At 45.3% G+C, this 22,571-nt stretch overlaps 1 protein-coding gene across 2 annotated transcripts in view; it reads left to right on the top strand.

Moving 5' to 3' along the window:
* Nucleotides 1-5,712: 5,712 nt before the first annotated feature.
* Nucleotides 5,713-22,571, top strand: part of herpud2 (HERPUD family member 2) — a 56,975-nt gene continuing 40,116 nt past the window's right edge. The window contains exon 1 of one of the 2 annotated variants that reach the window (XM_068032592.1): nt 5,713-6,153. In XM_068032592.1, coding sequence (XP_067888693.1) covers nt 6,007-6,153 — 147 coding nt within the window. In that variant the 5' untranslated portion in view covers nt 5,713-6,006. The remainder of the gene's footprint in view (nt 6,154-22,571) is intronic. The other variant, XM_068032593.1, reaches the window with a different exon arrangement.

Here is a 22,571-nt window from a genome sequence, read left to right on the forward strand (position 1 = left end):
AAATGTAGACCTGTTAAGGCTCAGGCAAATAATGCAAGGCTGGATTGTATCTATTTTAATGCAAGGAGTCTTACTAGTAAGGCAGATGAATTGAGGGCGTTCATTAACACATGGGAATATGATATTATTGCTATTACTGAGACATGGTTGAGGGAAGGGCAGGACTGGCAGCTTAATATTCCGGGGTACAGAATCTTCAGACGTGATAGGGGAGGGGGTAAAAGAGGAGGTGGCATTGCACTGTTGATTAAAGAGACAATTACTGCAGTAAGGAGGGATGATATCTTAGAAGGTTCCTCTAATGAGGCCATATGGGTAGAACTTAAAAACAAAAAGGGGGCTATTACTTGGCTGGGAGTGTACTACAGACCTCCAAACAGTCAGGGAGAGATAGAGGAGCAGATATGCAGGCAAATCTCAGAGAGGTGCAGTAATAATAGGGTAATAATAGGGGATTTCAACTTCTCCTATATTAGAGGGGATAGTATTAGTGCAAAAAGCTTAAAGGGGACAGAATTCTTCAAGTGTATTCAGGAGAGCTTTTTGAGCCAGCACATAGAGAGTCCTACAAGAGGAGGGGCAGTACTGGACCTAATCCTAGGGAATGAAGCCGGACAAGTGGTAGAAGTGGCAGTGGGGGAGCATTTCGGGGATAGTGACCATAACTCTGTAAGATTTAAGGTTGTTATGGAAAAGAACATAGAGGGACCGGAAATAAGAGTACCGAATTGGGGGAAGGCTGATTTCAATATGATAAAACAGGATCTGGCCAAAGTGAACTGGGAGCAGCTTCTTATAGGAAAGTCTACATCAGACCAGTGGGAGTCATTTAGAAGGGAAATTGTGAGTGTTCAGGTGCAGCATGTTCCTGTAAAGGTGAAGAGTAGGACCAACAGGTCAAGGGAACCCCGGATGTCAAGGGATATAGAGGATTGGATCAGGAAAAAAAGGAGGCTTATGGCAGATTCAGAGCGCTGAAAACAGCGGAGGCCCTAGAGGAGTATAGAAAGTGCAGGGGAGTACTTAAACAAATAATTAGCAGAGCAAAGAGGGGGCATGAAAAATCACTGGTGGGCAAGATAAAGGAAAATCCCAAGGCATTTTATAAGTATGTTAGGGGCAAGAGGATAACCATGGAAAAAGTGGGGCCCATTAGGGATCAAAGTGGCAATCTGTGTGTGGAGCCGGAGGACATAGGTGAGGTTTTGAATGATTATTTTTCATCTGTGTTCACTATGGAGAGGAACAATATAGGTGTAGTGATCAGAGAAGGGGATTGTGATATACTTGATCAAATTAGCATTGTAAAGGGGGAAGTATTAGCTGTATTAGCAGGCCTAAAGGTGGATAAATTCCCAGGCCCAGATGAGATGTATCCCAGGCTGTTATGTGAGGCAAGCGAGGAGATAGCGGGGGCTCTGACACAAATTTTCAAATCCTCTCTGGCCACAGGAGAGGTACCAGAGGATTGGAGGACAGCGAATGTGGTACCATTATTCAAGAAGGGTAGCAGGGATAAACCAGGTAATTACAGGCCGGTGAGTCTAACATCAGTGGTAGGGAAGTTATTGGAAAAAATTGAGAGACAGGATTAATCTCCACTTGGAGAGGCAGAGATTAATCAGGGATAATCAGCATGGCTTTGTCAAGGGGAGTTTGTGTCCAACAAATTTGATTGAATTTTTTGAGGAGGTGACTAGATGTGTAGATGAGGGTAGAGCAGTTGATGTAGTCTACATGGACTTCAGTAAGGCTTTTGACAAGGTCCTGCATGGGAGATTGGTTAAGAAAGTAAAAGCCCATGGGATCCAGAGTAATTTGGCAAATTGGATTCAAAATTGGCTTAGTGGAAGGAGGCAGAGGGTGACGGTCGAGGGTTGTTTTTGCGAATGGAGGCCTGTGACCAATGGTTTACCGCAGGGATCGGTGCTGGGACCCTTACTGTTTGTAGTGTACATGAATGATTTAGACGTGAATATGGGAGGTATGATCAGTAAGTTTGCAGACAACACGATAATTGGTGGTGTCGTAAATAGTGAGGAAGAAAGCCTTAGACTACAGGATGATATAGATGGGCTGGTAAGATGGGCGGAGCAGTGGCAAATGGAGTTTAATCCTGAGAAGTGTGAGGTGATGCACTTTGGGAGGACTAACAAGGCAAGGGAATATTCAATGGGTAGTAGGACCCTAGGGAGTGCAGAGGGTCAGAGGGACCTTGGTGTACTTGTCCATAGATCACTGAAGGCAGCAGCACAGGTAGATAAGGTGGTTAGGAAGGCATATGGGATACTTGCCTTTATTAGCCAAGGCATAGAATATAAGAGCAGGGAGGTTATGATGGAGCTGTATAAAACGCTGTTTGGGCCACAGTTGGAGTACTGTGTACAGTTCTGGGCACCCAACTATAGGAAGGATGTGATTGCACTGGAGAGGTTGCAGAGGAGATTCACCAGGATGTTACCTTGGCTGGAGCATTTCAGTTACGAAGACAGACTAGATAGGCTGGGGTTGTTTTCCTTGGGATGGAGAAGGCTGAGGGGGGACCTGATTGAGGTATACAAAATTATGAGGGGCATTGATAGCATAGATAGGAAGAAACAGTTTCCCTTCGCGGAGAGGTCAATAACTAGGGGGCATAGATGTAAGGTAAGGAGCAGGAGATTTAGAGGGGAGTTGAGGAGGAATTTTTTCACCCAGTGGGTGGTTGGAATCTGGAACACACTGTCTGAGGGGGTGGTAGAGGCAGGAACCCTCATAACATTTAAGAAGTATTTAGATGAGCACTTGAAACGCCATAGCATACAAGGCTACGGGCCAAGTGCTGGGAAATGGGATTAGTTAGGACGGGTGCTTGATGGTTGGCGCAGGCGCGTTGGGCCGAAGGGCCTGTTTCTGTGCTGTAAAACTCTATGACTGTTTAAAATTCAGCTTGGATATGAATGCTGCACAACTGCTAAATCCACAGTTAAGATAACCAGCTAAGAAACCAGAAGGGTGATGAAAAGAATTTTTTCCGCAGCAAGTTGTTGTGATCTGAAATGCCCTGCCTGACGAGATAGAAGAAGATTCAGTCATAACTTTCAAAAGGGAATTGAATAAACACTTGAAAAGGAAAAATTTGCAAGGTTATGGGGAAAGAGCAGTGGGAGTTGGACTAATTCAATAGTTCTTTCAAAGAGCTGGCATGATGGCCAAATGGCCTCCTTCTGTGCTGTAGGATTCTATGATTCCTCTTCCTATTGAGATCAATTACATAGAATTTCCAACACAAATAGGCCATTCGGCCCAACTGGTCTATGTTCCACATGAGCCTCCTCCCATCTTATCCTATCAGCATAACCTTCTATTCCTTTCTTCCTCATGTGTTCATCCAGCTTCCCCTTAAATGCATCTATATTATTCACCTCAATCACTCCCTTTGGCAGTGGGTTCCACATTCATACCACTCTCTGGGTAAAGAATTTTCTCCTGAATTTCCTACTGGATGTATGATTTGACCATCATATTTATGGCGCCTAATCAAGGACCTGTTGGGACTGAGATTTTAGATAAGAGTGAGACTGCCTGCAAACCCATTAAATATTTGTTTATTTTTAAGAGATGCATCTGAAGAAGTCAGAGAATCACCAAATCACACAGCACAGAAGGTGGTGATTCGGCCCATCACGTCTGCGCTGGCTTTGAAAGAGCTATTACATACATAGGATTACATGGGATTATTATTATTCCTTATTTAAGGAAGGATGTAAATGCATTGGAGGTGGTTCAGAGGAGGTTTGCGAGATTGATACCTGGAATGAGTGGGTTGTCTTATGAGGAAAGGTTAGACAGACTGGGCTTGTTTTCACTGGAGTTTAGAAGAGTGAGGGGAGACTTGATTGAAGTTTATAAGAACCTGAACGGTCTAGACAAGGTGGATGTGGAGGGGATGATTCCTCTTGTGGGTGAGACCAGAACTAGGGGGTCACTGTTTTAAAATTAGGGATCGCCCTTTTAAAACAGAGATGAGGAGAATTTTTTTTCTCTCAGAAGATTGTGCGGCTTTGGAATTCTCTACCTCAGAAGGTGGTGGAGGCGGGATCATTGAATATTTTTAAGGCGGAGGTCGATAGATTCTTGTTAGGCAAGGGAATCAAATGTTATCAGGGGTAGATGGGAGTGTGAAATTTGAAACACAAAGCCATGATCTTATTGAGTGATGGAGCAGGCTCGAGGGACCGAATGGCCTATTTCTACTCCTAATTCGTATGTTCGTATGTTTTAGTATATATGGCACTGAAACAGGCCATTCGGTTCAACCAATTCATGCTGGCATTTATACTTCATGAACCTCCTCCTATCTTTCCTCATCTAAATCTATCGTTGTAACTCTCTATTCTCTTCTACTTCATATGCTTGTCTAGTTTCCCCTTAAATGCATCTATACTATTCACTTCAACCACTCAATGTGGTAGTGAGTTCCACATTCTCACCACTCTTTGGGTAAAGAAGTTTCTTCTAAATTCCCTATTGGATTTTTGGTGACTATCTTATATTGATGGCCTCTAGTTATGTTCTTCCCCACAAGAGGAAACATTATTTCTGTATTACTGGGTCAGCTGTGGCTGAGTTGGTAGCACTCTTGCCTCTGAGTCACAAGGTTTTGGACTTAAGTCCGACTACAGGGCTTGAGCACAAAAATCAAGGTTGACACGTCAGTACAGTGCTGAGTGAGTGCAATTCTAAAGGGGGTGCAGGAGCAGAAGAACCTAGGTGTATATGTGCATAAATCATTGAAGTTGGCAGAACAGGTTGAGAGCACGGTTAAGAGGATACAGCATCATAGGCTTCATTAATGGGGAATAGAACCAAAAGCAAGGAAGTTATGTTAAACTTGTATGGAACACTGGTTTGGCCTCAACTGGAGTATTGTGCCCAGTTCTGGGTGCCACACTTTAGGAAAGATGTGAAGGGATTGGAGTACAGAAAACATTCATGAGAATGGTTCCAGGGATGAGGAACTTCAGTTACGTGGATAGGTTGGAGAAGTTGGGACTGTTTTCTTTAAAGAGAAGGCTGAGAGGAGATTTGATAGAGATGTCTAAAGTCATGAGGGGTCTGGACAGGGTAGATAGGGAGAAACTGTTCCCAGTGGTGGAGGGAACGAGAACCAGAGCACACAGATTTAAGTTAATTGGCAAAGGAAGCAATAGTGACATGAGGAGAAAAACTTTTTCGCACAGTGAATAGTTAGGATCTGGAATACACGGTCTGAGGGTGTGGTGATGGCAGATTTAATCGAGGCATTCAAGAGGGACCGTTCTGATGAAGGACTCAGACCTGAAACATTAACTGTGTTTTTCTCTCCACAGATGCTGCCAGACCAGCTGAATAATTTCAGTTCTTTCTGTTTCTGTTACAGATTTCCAGCAGCTGCAGTATTTTGCTTTCAAGAGGGAATTACACTTCTTTCTGAAAAGAAAGGACGTGCAGGGTTACAGGGAGTAGCACTAGGTAAACCGCTCCTTCAGAGAGCCAGCACCGCCATGACAGTCCGAATGCGCTCCTCCTATGCTGCAACAATTCTGATTCCATTGAGCAGCCAGGGGGAATCCCCACTGTTCTGCAGTGACGTCACGAGGATTGCCAGCGTCAACGGCACGTGCTCATTCGACGATGCGCGATGACGTCACGGGATGGGTCAGCTGATGGCGAATTGTGACGTTGCGCGCGCTCCTTCCACACTGCGTGCGCGAGCCCGTACCGAGCCATCGTCACCGTGGAGACGGGAGTGGCGGCGGAGAGATTGCTGGGCTGGTCCAGTAACTCCAGCCCGGGGATCGGGGGAAACTGAGACACCACAGGCCCCGGGGGATGTGAGCCGGTGTTGGGGAAAGGTGCAGGCCGCAGGGGGACTGACTGACTGAGGGAGGAAGTGAGTGAGAGGGCGGCGATGCGGCGGGCCTGTGAATGAGTGTGGGGGGCCGGGGCTTGTGCGCTGGGGAATAGCCGTACAGAGTATGCGCCATGGAGCCGGGAGCCGCCGACAGCTCAGTCACTCTGGTCATCAAAGCACCGAACCAGAAATACGACGATCAGACCGTTAGCTGCTTCCTCAATTGGACTGTGGAGAAGCTCAAGAGTCACTTGTCCCGGGTCTACCCGAGCCGGCCGGTAAGTGTAGTCCTTTGTGGGGGTGGGGTAGGCCGGCCTGGGGGACCTCGGCGGGGAAACCCTCACCCCAATATTAAACACCCTCTTCCCCCCCCCCCCCCCCCACAAACACACACCCTCTTCCCCCCCCCCCCCCCCCAAACACACACCCTCTTCTCCCCCCCCCCCACAAACACACACCCTCTTCTCCCCCCCCCACAAACACACACCCTCTTCTCCCCCCCCCCACAAACACACACCCTCTTCTCCCCCCCCCCACAAACACACACCCTCTTCTCCCCCCCCCACAAACACACACCCTCTTCCCCCCCCCCCCCCAAACACACACCCTCTTCTCCCCCCCCCCCACAAACACACACCCTCTTCTCCCCCCCCCACAAACACACACCCTCTTCTCCCCCCCCCCACAAACACACACCCTCTTCTCCCCCCCCCCACAAACACACACCCTCTTCTCCCCCCCCCCACAAACACACACCCTCTTCTCCCCCCCCCCACAAACACACACCCTCTTCTCCCCCCCCCCCACAAACACACACCCTCTTCTCCCCCCCCCCACAAACACACACCCTCTTCTCCCCCCCCCCACAAACACACACCCTCTTCTCCCCCCCCCCCCCACAAACACACACCCTCTTCTCCCCCCCCACAAACACACACCCTCTTCTCCCCCCCCACAAACACACACCCTCTTCTCCCCCCCCCCACAAACACACACCCTCTTCTCCCCCCCCCCCACAAACACACACCCTCTTCTCCCCCCCCCCCACAAACACACACCCTCTTCCCCCCCCCACAAACACACACCCTCTTCTCCCCCCCCCACAAACACACACCCTCTTCTCCCCCCCCCCACAAACACACACCCTCTTCTCCCCCCCCCCACAAACACACACCCTCTTCTCCCCCCCCCACAAACACACACCCTCTTCTCCCCCCCCCACAAACACACACCCTCTTCTCCCCCCCCCACAAACACACACCCTCTTCTCCCCCCCCCACAAACACACACCCTCTTCTCCCCCCCCCACAAACACACACCCTCTTCTCCCCCCCCCACAAACACACACCCTCTTCTCCCCCCCCCACAAACACACACCCTCTTCTCCCCCCCCCACAAACACACACCCTCTTCTCCCCCCCCCACAAACACACACCCTCTTCTCCCCCCCCCCACAAACACACACCCTCTTCTCCCCCCCCCCACAAACACACACCCTCTTCTCCCCCCCCCCACAAACACACACCCTCTTCTCCCCCCCCCCACAAACACACACCCTCTTCTCCCCCCCCCCACAAACACACACCCTCTTCTCCCCCCCCCCACAAACACACACCCTCTTCTCCCCCCCCCACAAACACACACCCTCTTCTCCCCCCCCCCCCCACAAACACACACCCTCTTCTCCCCCCCCCCCCCACAAACACACACCCTCTTCTCCCCCCCCCCCACAAACACACACCCTCTTCTCCCCCCCCCCCCCCACAAACACACACCCTCTTCTCCCCCCCCCCACAAACACACACCCTCTTCTCCCCCCCCACAAACACACACCCTCTTCTCCCCCCCCACCACAAACACACACCCTCTTCTCCCCCCCCACCACAAACACACACCCTCTTCTCCCCCCCCCCCCACAAACACACACCCTCTTCTCCCCCCCCCCCCCACAAACACACACCCTCTTCTCCCCCCCCACAAACACACACCCTCTTCTCCCCCCCCCCCCACAAACACACACCCTCTTCTCCCCCCCCCACAAACACACACCCTCTTCCCCCCCCCCCACAAACACACACCCTCTTCTCCCCCCCCCCACAAACACACACCCTCTTCTCCCCCCCCCCACAAACACACACCCTCTTCTCCCCCCCCCCCACAAACACACACCCTCTTCTCCCCCCCCCCCCACAAACACACACCCTCTTCTCCCCCCCCCCCACAAACACACACCCTCTTCTCCCCCCCCCCCACAAACACACACCCTCTTCTCCCCCCCCCCCACAAACACACACCCTCTTCTCCCCCCCCCACAAACACACACCCTCTTCTCCCCCCCCCCACAAACACACACCCTCTTCTCCCCCCCCCCCACAAACACACACCCTCTTCTCCCCCCCCCCCACAAACACACACCCTCTTCTCCCCCCCCCCACAAACACACACCCTCTTCTCCCCCCCCCCCACAAACACACACCCTCTTCTCCCCACCCCCACAAACACACACCCTCTTCTCCCCCCCCCCCCACAAACACACACCCTCTTCTCCCCCCCCCCCCCACAAACACACACCCTCTTTTCTCCCCCCCAAATAAACATACACCCTGTACCCTTCCCATTCCTCCTCCAAAACTCCCCTTCTTATTGTCAACGCTCTCTTCCTGGCCCTCCCTCCCTAGCTATTTACATGCCAGTGGAAGATTTTTGGGTTCCCTTTTATGTTAACTACCATTCTATTCTCATATTCTCTCTTGGCCAGTCTTATTTTCCTCTTCACCTCCCCTCTCAACTTATTGTATCTGGCCTGGATTTTTAAACCAGCATTAAGATCGTGGAAACTTGATTTACACTTAACATAACATATTTAAAATTCCCTGATCTTTTGAGCTGGTTCAGCCAATTTCACTCTAATTGCACCAATGAAACTACCACAAACTCTACCCCATGGAGAACAGGCAGAAGTGGAAGTGTGTCCACAAGATTCCCTTGTACTATTGCACAAACACTAGTAAATATTGACACAGAATGTTCACATTCAGCATTGGTGTTCCTTTGTTTGAATTTTTTTACCTCTGATATGGTTGATGCTATATGAGAGTTGAGATATTGTTACAGTAGTCTGGCCAATACCAGGGTTAATGTTTGATGTTCAGTCCTTGAAGTATCATGATTCTGAGAATTTTCAGTAAAGTACTGATGGATCATTCACAGCTTATTTTAAGAACACTTCATCGATACCATCATGGACAATGTTTGCTGGCTGATTCGCATGATATTTATCGCACCCATAGTTGTCTTTGCACAACTTGTTCAGCACTTTACTGAACTCCTTATCAAACTATTAGCCAAGTATCTCAGTTCTGGCTCTCAGGAAACCTGATTTATGATCATGCTGTTACAGGTTTAATTAAGCCAATACCATGAGCTGATTCTTTGTAGTCGTGACCATCTTGAGCTTTTCAAGGCCTCTGCATGTGATTACAAAGAATTGTTAACCGGAATGTTTTGTTAGCAATGACACGTTTTCCAGCTGAAGACATATTTGCAGTTTCATCATTGCTAGTGTTGTTTCTATCACTGTGGCTATAATTCCCATCCATCAACTCAATATTATTGATTTTGAACTAACCTGGCTGCTTCAGTCACTTGTGTCCCTTTCTGTGTCAAGTCACTCTTGACATTGTCCATCAACACTTCCTTAACTTCTTCCTCAAGTACCTGGGCTGGCCCAGGTAAAATATTCTGTCTCTCCCCATTCTGGGAATGTGTCCAAACAACCATAAATGTCTTAAATCTTTTGTATAAGTATAGATTTGTGTCCAAGCAATGTTCTTATTAAATCATTCTTGATTCTTTGCATAGTCCCAGTATTCTTCTCAACCAACTCTTCTTATCAAGTGTTGCACCTATCTGGAGTAATTCTGTATCCATCCCAAAACCTGATGTGCAGATTTCTCTTACAATTTGTTTTTCTTAATTCAAATTGGTTCAATTCAGATAATCTGACACTTCAATTTTGTTGAGTACTAGATTCACACTTTTCTTAGATTTACAGTGCTTAATCCAATTTATTTTTCGTGCAAAACTTACTGAATTATCAGAGATAGACAACAGTGTGTTTGCACTAAAGCAGTGAAGCTCTCTAGTTCTTTCCATTTTCCTGTTGGGGCTGCTGAAGTGACAGGGTGTTGATTTTTCCTCTGCATGTTTTTTGCTGACGAGCACTATGAACACTTGGAATTTTTGTTTATTTGTTTGGGGGAGATCGGCGTCGCTGGCTAGCGCAGAATTTATTGCCCATCCCTAATTGCCATTGAGGAGGTGGTGGTGAGCTGCCTTCTTGAACCACTGCAGTCCTTGAGGTGCATGTACACCAATAGTGCTGTTAGGTTGGGAGTACCAGGATTTTGACCCAGCAACTGTGAAGGAATGGCGATATAGTAACAAGTCAGGATGATGTGTGGCTTGGAGGGGAACCTGCAGGTGGTGGTGTTCCCATGCATCTGCTGCTCTTGTCCTTCTAGGTGGTAGAGTTCGAGGGTTTGGAAGGTGCCGTCGAAGGAGCCTTGGTGAGTTGCTGCAGTGCATCTTGTATATGGTGCACGCTGCTGCCACTGTGTGTCAGTGGTGCAGGGAGTGAATGTTGAAGGTGGTGGATGGGGTGCCGGTCAAGCAGGCTGCTTTATCCTGGATGGTGTCAAGCTTCTTGAGTGTTGTTGGAGCTGCACCCATCCAGGCAAGTGGAGAGTATTCCATCACACTCTTGACTTGTTGTGGATGGTTGACAAGCATTGGGGAGACAGGAGCTCAGTTACACACTGCAGAATTCCCAGCCTCTGACCTCCTGTTGTCGCCACAGTATTTATGTGGCTGATCCAGTTCCATGTCTGGTCAATGGTGACCCCCAGAATACCTGGCACTTGTGTGGTGCGAATGTTACTTGCCACTTATTAGTCCAAACCTGGATGTCGTCCAGGTCTTGCTGCATTTCTGCACAGACTACTTCAGTATCTGAGGAGTCGCGAATGGTGCAGAACATTGTGCAATCATCAGCGAACTTCCCCACTTTCTTCTGATGGAGGGACGATCATTGATGAAGAGCTGAAGATGTTTGGGCCTAGGACACTACCCTGAGGAACACCTGCAGTGATGTCCTGGGACTGAGATGATTGACCTCCAACAACCGCAACCATCTTTCTTTGTGCTAGATATGACTCCAACCAACGGAGAGTTTTTCGCCTGATTCCCATTGACTCCAGTCTTGCTCGGTCTCCTTGATTCCATACTTGGTCAACTGCTGCCTTGATGTCAAGGGCAGTAACTCTTAACTGACCTCTTGAGTTCAGCTCTTTTGTCCATGTTTGGATCAAGGCTGTAATGAAGTCAGGAGCTGAGTGGCCCTGGCAGAACCCAAACTGAGCATCAGTGAGCAGGTTATTGCTGAGCAAGTGCTGCTTGATAGCACAGTGGGAGTACTTTACAGGCCCCCCTAACAGTAGTTATCGTATTGGACAGAACATTAAACAGGAAATTATTGGAGTGTGCAAAATGGCAATGTATTAATTGTGGGGGACTTTAATCTGCATATAGATTGGGACAATCAAATTGGCAACAGTGGTCTAGAAGATGAATTTGTAGAAAGTTTTCATAACTGCTTCTTGGAGCAATACATTGTAGAACTGACTAGGGATAAAGCTATCTTAGACCTCGTATTGTCTAATGGAACAGGTTTAATTAGCAATGTCGTAGTAAAAGATCCTCTGGGAAATAATGATCATAATACCATTGAATTTCATGTTACGTTTGAAAGTGACACTTTTCAATCACAAACAAGAATCTTAAACTTAAACAAAGCCAATCTTGAAGGTATGTGGGGAGAACTGGCTAAGATTAAGTGGGTAAATAGACTAAAAGGTATGCCGGTAAATGAACAGTGGGAAACTTTTAAAGAAACAATTCAAAGGGTTCAACAAAAGGACGTTCCTCTCAAAAACAAAAACTTGTCCAGAAAGACCCATCCGTGGCTCATTCAGGAAGTTAAGGAGAGTATTCGACTAAAAGAGGCTTACAGTGTTGCAAAAAATAGGGCCAAGTCTGAGGATTGGGAGTGTTTTAGACACGGGCAAAAGGCCACCAAAAAGTTGATAAAAAAGGAAAAAGTAGAATCAGACTAAACTAGCCAGCAATATAAACCAGACTGTAAGAGATTTTATATGTACATAAAAAGGAAGAGAGTAGCTAAAGTAAACCTTGGTCCCTTAGAGGCAGAGACAGGAGAAATCATGCGGAATGAGGAAATGGCAGAAGCATTGAAGAAATATTTTATATCTGTTTTCACAGTAGAAGACACAAGTTCTATGCCAGAAATAGGCAGTAACCAGGAGCTAAAAAAAGAGTGAGGAAATTGATATCAGCTGAGAAAAAGTATTGGAGAAACTTGAAGGACTAAAATCTGACAAGTCCCCGGATGACATGGCCTACACCCTCGGGTTCTAAAAGAGATAGCTGCAGAGATAGTGGATGCGTGGCTATGATTTTCCAGAATTCCTTAGATTCAGGAATGGTTCCGTCAGTTGGAAGTTGGCTAATGTTACACCACTTTTCAAGAAAGGAGGTTGTGAGAAAACAGGGAACTACAGGCCAGTTAGCCCAACATCAGTCATTGGGAAGATGCTGTGGCTAGAGGATTGTTTAACAGACAGAAAGCAGAGAGTAGGCATAAATGGGGCATTTTCAAGTTGGTAGGCAGTGAATAGTGGGATGCCCCATTGATCTGTACTGTGGCCTCAGCTACTTACACTCTATATTAATGAATTGGATGAAGAGACAGAGAGTAATGTATCTACATTTGCTGATAATACAAAGGTAGGTACGATCCAGGACAAAGCAGAGCACACTTGATTGGCACCCCACCTTCAACATTCACTCCCTTCACCACTGACAGTGCCAGCAGTGTGTGTCATCTACAAGATGCACTGCAGCAATGCACCAAGGCTCCTTTGACAGCACTTTCCAAACCCTCGACCTCTCCCACCTCGAAGGACAAGAGCAGCAGATGCATGGGAGCACTACCACCTGCAAGTTCCCATCCAAGCCACACACCATCCTGACTTGTAACTATGTCGCCGTTCCTTCACTGTTGCTGGGTCAAAATCCTGGAACTCCATTCCTAACTGCACTGTGGGTGTACCTACCCCACATGGACTGCAGCGGTTCAAGAAGGCAGCTCACCACCACCACCTCAATAGCAATTGGGGTTGGGCAATAAACTCTGTCCTGGCCAGCGACATCCACATCCCATGAAAGGTAAGCTGCGGGGAGGAAACAGAGGCTGCAAAGAGATATAGACAAGTCAAGTGAATGGGCAACAAGATGGCAAATGGAGTATAATGTAAGCAAGTGTGAAGTTGTTCACTTTGGTTGTAAAAATAGAAAAGCAGTATATTTTTTAAAAGGTGTGACACGCTTAAGGGTTGATGTTCAGAGAAACTTGAGGGTTCGCATACAAGGAATGCACAAAGTTAACATGCAGGTGCAAGGGGATTGGGGTACAGGAATAAAAAAGTCTTACTAGAATTGTTCAGGACTTTGGTGAGACTGCACCTATTGCACTGGAGGTGGTGCAATTAAGATTTACTAATTTGGTCCCTGGGATGAGGGGGTTGTCCTATGATGAGAGGCTGAGTAAATTGGGCCTATATTCTCTGGAGTTTAGAAGAATGAGAGGCAATCTAATTGAGACATAGAAGATTCTGAAAGGGCTTGTTAGGGTAGAAGCTGAGAGATTGTTCCCACTGCTCAGGGAATCTAGAACAGAGGACACAGTCTCAGGATAAGGAGATGATCATTCAGGACTGAGATGAGGAGAAATTACTTCACTCAACGGGTTGTGAATCTTTGGAATTCTCTACCACAGAGGGTTGTGGATGCTCCATCATTAAATACATTTAAGGCCGGGATAGTTAAATTTTTGGTCTCGCAGGGAATCAAGGGATATGGGGAGAGGGCAGGAAAGTGTAATTGAAGCCCAAGATCAGACATAATCGTATTGATTGGCAGAGCAGGCTCAATGGGCCATATGGTCTACTTCTCCTATTTCTTGTGTTCTGTCAACGACCACTTCCATCACTTTGCTGATGATCGAGAGTAGACTGATAGGATGGTAATTTGCTGGGTTGGACTTGTCCTGATTTTTGTGCACAGGATATACTTGAGTGATTTTCCACATTGCTGGGTAGATGCCAGTGTCATAGCTGTACTTGAATAGCTTGGCCAGGGGCATGGCTAGTTCTGGAGCAGAAGTCCTCCGTACTATTGCAGGAATGTTGTCAGTGCCCATAGCTGTTGCAATATCCAGTGCCTTCAGCCATTTTTTGCTATTGCGTGGAGTGAATCGGATTGTCTGTAGACTGGCATCTGTGATGCTGGGCACCTCGAGGAGGCCAAGATGGATCATCCAGTCGGCACTTCTGGCTGAAAATGGATGCAGATGCTTCAGCCTTGTCTTTTGCACTGATGTGCTGGGCTCCCCCATCGCTAAGGATGGGAATATTTTTGGAACTGCCTCCTCTTGTTAGTTAATTGTCCACCACCACTCACGACTGAATGTGGCAGAACTGCAGAACTTGGAACTAATCTCTTGGTTGTGGGATAGCTTAGCTCTGTCTGTTGCATGCTGCTTCTGTTGTTTGGCAGGCAAGTAGTCCTTTGTTTTAGCTTCACCAGGTTGACACCTCATTTTGAGGTGTGCCTGGTGCTGCTCCTGGCATGCTTTCCTGCACTCTTCATTGAGCCATTGAATATTCTCTCATACTCTGCTCTTTATCAGAATTCACTTATATATGGACACATAACTTAATCCCTGAAACCTGAAGTTGTCTGCCAGCATTCAGTACCTAGCACCTTTGCAGATACCTGATGGATTTTTCTGATGTTGCTAAACATGCATATGTTTTGTTCTGATATAATGCACACAAACAGTAGTCAACTGAAGAAGGTGCAATTGATGACCTTGGCATTCCAAGTTCTCAGCAGCTTGCTATCTAGAAAAGCTTCGATATATTTTAGCAGTTGACCTCTGTAATGATTCTTTTGATATCCCCTTGATTTTGTTCTGGATCTGAATCACGTAGTATGACCCTGAATGATTTCATGCCCCGAAGGTTAACTATTGTCACAAAAACTAGTCACAGACGAGTGAACATGTAAAAGGAGTTAGGTGTTCAATATTGAGCAGTGTCTCAGCACATATTTCTTCATTAGAATATTGGATTCAAAATTGGGGGCAGTTTTTCCAGACAGTTAGAAAGATCCTGCTCAATAAGCTTTAAAATTTTAGTTTGTCCTCGAATTCTAAGACTATCTTTGACTTGCATGGTTAAAAGTCTGTTATTGGTGATGGTTCGCACTTCTCATCTGTTAGCAATTCTTATTGGACAATTTTCTTTCCAACCAAAGTTATAATTGGAGTCATTTCATCAAAGGTTTATCAACATCATTTCTAGATCTATATGCATTTTAAGTATTTATACCTGAGCACAGATCACCCACTCTTTTTGACTCAACTTTTTCCAGGCACCAGCTGATGCTTCCATGGCAGCCCCATTTGTGAACATGGTCAGTACCTCAGAGTACGACTGTATCAAGTTTTGTACTTTTAAGCCATATGTTGGCCCATTATCATTGGACAATTGAGAGAATTAATTTCTTCATTGCCATGATTCAGGAGCAGTTTGTTTTGGGAGAAGAGGAGGGAGGAGGTGACTTGTCTGATTTATTAGCAACTTTTGGCACATTTAACCAGCACCCAAAATCCGATCTTTGATGTGCTGTAATTTCCTCCAACTAAACATTGGGAGGAATGAAGTCCTTGTCTTCGACAGAGTCTGTGTACCCTTGCTACCGATTCTGTCTGCCTCTTTGGCTAGTCTCTCGGGCTGAACCAGACTGCTCACAACCTCAGTATTTGTGACCCCTGGCTAAGCTTCGATCCCCAAATCTTGTCCATCACAAAGACCACATACTTTTATATTCATAATATATCCTGCTTCTTCCATCCCCTACCTCAACCCACCTGCAGCTAAACCCCTCACCCATTTACCCCTATCTTCGCTGACGTATGTTGGCTCCCAGATCCCCTAACACCTCAAATTTTAAATTCTCATCCTTCTCGACTCCACATTACATAGGAAGGATATTGAGGTTGTAGAAGGAGTACAATGCTGAATCACCAAGATGCAGCCTGGTTTGAGGAAATGGAAAAATAGAAGTGAGGAATTGGGTCTGTTTTCATTAGAAGAACGCAGATTATGTGATGTTATGACAGTGTTTCAAATTATGAAAGGATGAGACAGGGTAGATAGAAGCAGATTGTTTCCAGTACCTGAGGAGCCAAGATCAAGGGGCCATAGATTAAAGACTTAGAACAGAGGGCAAGGGAAATTTCTTCAGAGTTGTGAGGCTGTGGAGTTCACATTCAGACTTGGTGGCTGAGGCATTCAGAATTGGATTGGGCAGGTGGATGAAGACATACGGAAACCCTCCCTAAACCCCTCAGCCTCTCTCTCCTCCTTTAAGATGCTCCTTAAAACTGACCTCTTTGACCAAGCCTTTGGTCACGTGTCCCAATATCTGTTCAGGTGGCTCAGTGCGAATTGTTGTCTGATTATGCACCTGTGAAATGCCTTGTGATATTTTACTATGTTAAAGATGCTATATAAGGGGAAGTTGTTGATCTGATTCGTCAAATGGCCTGTTTCTGTGATGTAAATCAATGTATCAGCTTTATATAAGTTTAAGAAACAAGATGTTTTCTTTGAGGAGGAGGAAAGAAAGTTAACTTGTGCTTAGCTGCAGGGAAGTTGATTTTGTACTTTTTGGCTGGCTATGTTGATATTGAAAGTTAAGTCTCAGCAGAAGACATGACATTATAAGGTAGGTTATATAACATGATAATATGGAGCACATGATGTGGAATCCAAATTGCTTTGCAGTCATATGTTGCTGAATGCTGACAAGTTCAAAATTGAAGATCGTTTTATTTACTCTGTCTGGTCTAGCATGTTAAAGTAGAACTGTCTGAATCCACTGCCCAATGTGAGGGTAGTCTGGAATTTATATGTTTTGCCAATTTTCTATGAAATCAGGTTCTGTTAAATTGTTATTTCTGAAAATGCTACCATTTGAATAACATTTTTTCGTAAAGCTCAGCCTCAAAGAACCAATCCTCACTCTAGAGTTCATGGTATTTGTTGTGCTGATCTTAATCTTTACTCTGCTGAGTAAACAAGATACTAACGAGTCAGCCTGGCTCACTAATTGAATCTGAAAAGGTAAGACTATCGTGTTGGTGGGGGGGGGTGGGGGGGTGGGGGGAGTGGTGTGACAGTGGCTGTAGGGGAAGACTGATATTTTTCTCACCCTACTAAACATACAAGCCAATGCCCCAGCAGATAAGGTGGACCTAACACAACAAGGGTGGAAACATTTTCAGTGCTCTGTGCCAATAAACTGTCAGATTTTATCTGGTTAAACTCCAGGAGTACACTTGGCAACCTGCGTTTCAGGTCTTTGTTCCGCAGGGAGACTTCCTGTTTACCAAACAGCCTACAGGTGGATTTACATTTCTCAGTCGTTAGATTTGGAAACTTGTAAACATGTTGATAGGGTTGTGCATCTGTCAAGACAGCTGGCTGTCCAAAGAAGGACTAAAATCTAAAAATAGTGTTCTGTGCAATGCCTTTATATTGCAGTGTACTAAGTAATTGTTAGCTGTACTAATGTACTTTACCCTGGAATGCTACTGCATGGCTTTGTGTTTACCAATAATTGATTTCCTGACTTTGGCCAGGTTGTCCAATGGGGCAGAGCTAGTCACTTCATTGATGAAAGGCCGGCATTTGCATACTTCCTTGTGACTAGTTGCAGAGACTATGAGCAGAAGTTTGTGAATGTATTCTGTTCTCATTGCACTTACTTGGATTTCAGTAAAACAGAATTGTGAGTATGTGAGAGAACTTTGATTCACTCGCCAGTACAATACTAGATTTTGCACTTAGTAACTGGGTTAGATGCATGAAAGGATTGTTTTTAGTTCTGTCACAAAAATATAAAGCAATGGTAGTCTGCCACTGCTAGTGGTGGACCAAGTGAGGTGAGTAAGCATATTTTATGACAGTTGACTCAATAGGAATTCCTGCTCCACTATAGTAAATAGAACGAATGGCATTTTATTTAATAAAATAAAAACAAAATGCTGGAAACACTCAGCTGGTCAGGCTGTGGAGAGAGAAATAGATGATGTATCAGGTCAGTGACCTTTTATCAGTACTGGAAAATGTTAGAGATGTAATAGTTTTTAAGCAAGTACAGAGGCAGGAAAAGAACAAAAGGAAGGTCTGTCATAGGGTGGAAGGCAGATGTTAAAGGACAAAAGGGATGGTGGTGCAAGGCAGAAGTGGGTGGTAATGGGATAAGTAAAGAAACACAAGATGACTCGAGAGAAGATGGAAATTGTAACAGCAGAATCATCACCAACAGATGCTCTTGGGTGAAAAAGTGAGGGCAGAGGTTATAATCTGAACTTGTGGACAAAATGTTGAGTCCAAAAGGTTGTTAAATAACGAATTGAATGAGGTGCTGTTCCTCGAGCTTACATTGCATTTTATTGGAACAATGCAGTAGGCCGAGGTCAGAGCGGAAATGGGACAGAAAATTAAAATGACAAGTGACTCGAAGCTCAAAGTCATGCTGATTGAACAGAGGTGTTCAAAGCAATCATCCCATCTCTGTTTGGTCTCCCCAAAGTGGAGGAAACCACATTGTGTCTAACAGTATACTAAATTGAAAGACGTGCAAGTCAATCAATGTTTCATTTGGAAGGAGTGTTTGGGACCCTGGACGGTGGAAAGGAAGGAGGTAAAAGGGCAGGTGTTGCATCTCTTACACTTGCATGGTAAGGTGCTGTGCAAATAGGAGCAGATGTGGGGGGGTGATTAAGGAGTGGATCCGTGTTTTGTGGAGGAAATGGTCCCTTTGGAATGCTGAAAGGGGAGGGGAGGGCAGATGTGGTTGGTGGTGGCATTTTGTTGGAGGTGGTGTGCATCGCGGAAAATGATCTGATGAATGTGGAGGCTGGTGGGTGGAAGGTGAGGACATTGAGAACCCGATCATGCTTCTGGGAGGGAGGGGAAGTGATGGGTGCAGGTGTGGAAAACAAGGCGAGCATGGTCAAGGGCCCTGTCAACCACGTTGGAAAACAAGACTTGCATTTATATAGCTCCTTTTGCAACCACCGGGCATCTCAAAACCCTTTAAAGCCAATGAAGTACTTTTTGAAGTGTAATGATACGAAGACGTGTTCGGCAAATTTTTTAAATTCATGATTGGAAACCTGCATTCAATTTTTTTTAAAAAGCTAGCAGCTAACACGGCCACAGAAGTTTTCACCAAAATCCCACACATTCCAATGCATCAAGGGGGAAACCCCCTGCCCCCCCCCCCCCCCACCCCCCACCCCCGGTCTCTTCCCCGCCACCCCCCCTGTCTCCCAGTACTGCACTGGAAGGTCAGCCTTGATTTTTGTGCTGAAGCTCTGGTTTGGATCTTGAACCCAGAACCTTGTGACTCAGGCGCGAGTGAGCCACAGCTGATACGAACATATGACTTGGGAGTAGGAGTAGGCCACCTTGATGAGAACAAGGATGGAGGGGAATATTCAGTTGAGGTAAAGGAAGATATATTGGAAGCACTGGTTTGGACTGTGGCGTTATCAGAACAGATACGAAGAACACAAACTGGGAGAATGGAACAGAGTCCTTCCAGGAAGCGGGGTGGGAGGCAATGTAATCATGGTAACTGTGGGAGTCAATGAGCTTATACCTTTCTTCACTTGTTCTCCGCTGTCCCCTTGACCCCAGCCTCTTGCTTTGTCCTGTAATATTCTTAGTGACAGTGACTTTTTAATAAGTGGGTTGTCAACATAACAGGTTCACTTGAGTTTAATGAGGAGCAGTATAAAAACTGAATTTCTAGAAGGACCCTAATGTGTGTGTGGTGGAAATTCCTTCCAGTGTTAAGTCCCCCGCCCTTTACTTTGTCTCATTTTTCCTGAACATTTCTTCCAGCTGTTGGTAAAAATATGAGCCTAAATCTCTGCAGTGTAACCCTGCCGAGGCACTTGACATTCAAATTGCAATAAGTCTTCATGATTGCTTAAATAAATATTTATTCTTGTCATAGTTGTTTTTCAGGATTGCATTTTATATTTAAAGGCCCTCCTTTTGCTGCTCCCCTTCATTTTTGTTTGCAGCTCTGAATTACTTTGAATCAAATATATTTACTTTTGAAAATTATAATTACTTTTCATGTCAATGGGCCTGCTTTTATTTCTTCCCCTACCAACCTCACTACCTACCCACCTATTAGGCATCAATAAGTGTGGCCCAGGTTGGCGAATTTTAATACTACTTTCCTTGGGGAAGTGGCATCAGCAACAAATTGCATTTATATAGCGCCTTTAACATAGTAAAAACATCCCAAGGCATTTCATGAGCATTGTCAAACAAAATTTGACACCGAGCCACGCAAGGAGATATTAGCAAAGGTGACCAAAAGCTGGTCAAAGAGGTAGGTGTTGAGGAGCGTCTTAAAGGAGGAGAGGGGAGACATATTTAGGGACGGAATTCCACAACTCCTCATAGCATAACCCGCTGCAAACCGTATGCTTTCCTTTGCAGACCAACAGTTTGTTTTTCATGTTGTAGTTCATGGTTTGAAACTGCTATGTTGGAAAGAGATCAGTCAGTATATCTGGCAGCAAGCCAGCAGCAGTGTCTCTGTGCCTGAGTTCCATTGTCCATACAGCTTGTTGCAATAGGGTATAATACACGATAAGCATAATGTGCCATTTATTTCTAACAAATTGTCTCCAGCAAATATCTCTGCATTTGTGTAACCCGCAATTTGTACATTGAGTTTGGCTGCTATTGGACTAATTTTTTTTTTTATAGACCCATGATTTCTATCAGATCCTTGTCTCAGTCTTCTCTATTTAGTAATAATTTTGTACTTTGCTTTAGTTTCTACAAGTCACTTGGACATTTTTCCTTTAATTTTTTAATAACAGTATGTACTTTTGATTCTACGAAACAAAAATAATTTTCTGACACAGAATTTATTAGTCTTGCACCAACTTTTAACTATTTGTTTTAAAATTTAAAAACAGCTTTCAAAGAATATGGAAGAAGCTACTTGAGTTCTCTGACTTGCAGGGCTTGTGAAAATAAAATTTCAAACCACTTCTAGGCTTTGCTCAGTAAACACTGCTGTTTGTATGGAGAAAGCAATGAAGCTTTGCCAGTTGTGGTCTGTACTTGGTGCTAAACCATGTTCTACACTCAGTCCAATGCATCTAAACTTTGTTAATTCAATGATTTGAAAATCTATACCTAATATGCAACGTCTGATAAACAACAGCTTATATTTGTGAAGCACCTTTAAGGTAATAAAACGCCAAATATGACTCAGAGCCACATGAGATATTTGGTCAGAGGTAGGTTTTAAGGAGAGTCTTAAAGGAGGAACGCAAGGTGGTGAAATGCAGAGAGGGTATTACAGAGCTTGGGGCCCAGGCAGCTTAAGGCACGGCCAGTAATGATGGGCTGATTAAAATCAGGGATGCTGAAGAGGCTACAGAATTGGAGGAGTGCAGAGATCCCGGAGGGTTGTAGGGCAGGAGGAGATTACAGAGAGAGGGAGGGGCGAGGCCATGGAGGAATTTGAAAATAAGGATGAGAATCTTAAAATCTAGACATTGCTTGACTGGGAACCAATGTAGGTCACTGAGCACAGGTTATACATGAAAAGACAACTGTAATTAGTATGACATAGGCGTAATTACAGTGTGACAAGTTAACATAGGCAGTTTCTATTATAAATCAGAACATAATGGAAATACAAAATAAGGGAAGAGTATGACTTAAAAAGTGTGACTGAATTGCGACTGTGTGCCCTGCCCTGATGATTTCCCCAGCCTCTATCTCTGCTGCCCCTGAACACTATACTTAGCTTTTAGTTTTGACTCCGTGTGTGCTCTCTCAGGAGGTTGTGTTAAAAACACACGCTCTCATTCTTGAGCAATTTTCTTGGTCCATTGGCTTTGCGATCAACAATGATTTAGCCGTGGATTGTGATCGGTTTTCACTTGTTTTCATGAGTAAGATTTACGACAAATGTTGTTTGTAAAGATAGGTCCGCATAAAATGTAATTGAATTAATCAGTTTGATGTACCAGGACAATAATATGTAGCATCTTTCATTTGTCCAGGACATCCTAAAGCAATTCACTGCCAATGAGTAGCTTTTGAAGTGTAGTCACTGTTTTGTAGGAAAATACAGTAGCCAATTTGTGCAAAGCAGTGTCTTGCAGACTGCATTGTGATAAATGGCCAGATAATCAGTTTTAGTTGATAGTTGAAGAATAACTTTTGGCCAGGACGCAGTGATGCCCACCTTAACAGACAGACTAGACTAAGTATCTCATTCAAAACACAGCACCTCAGTGCAATACTCCCTTGGTACTGAAATGTTATCGTACACTATGTGCTTAAGTCCTGGAGTAAGGCTTGAAGCCACACCCTTCTGACTTGGGTGAACATGCCTCTAATAAGCCTAGGAAGTCTGTCACTGTTTCCAGTTA

This window comes from Heterodontus francisci, chromosome 5 (assembly GCF_036365525.1).
Source record: "Heterodontus francisci isolate sHetFra1 chromosome 5, sHetFra1.hap1, whole genome shotgun sequence".
Lineage (NCBI taxonomy): Eukaryota > Metazoa > Chordata > Chondrichthyes > Heterodontiformes > Heterodontidae > Heterodontus > Heterodontus francisci.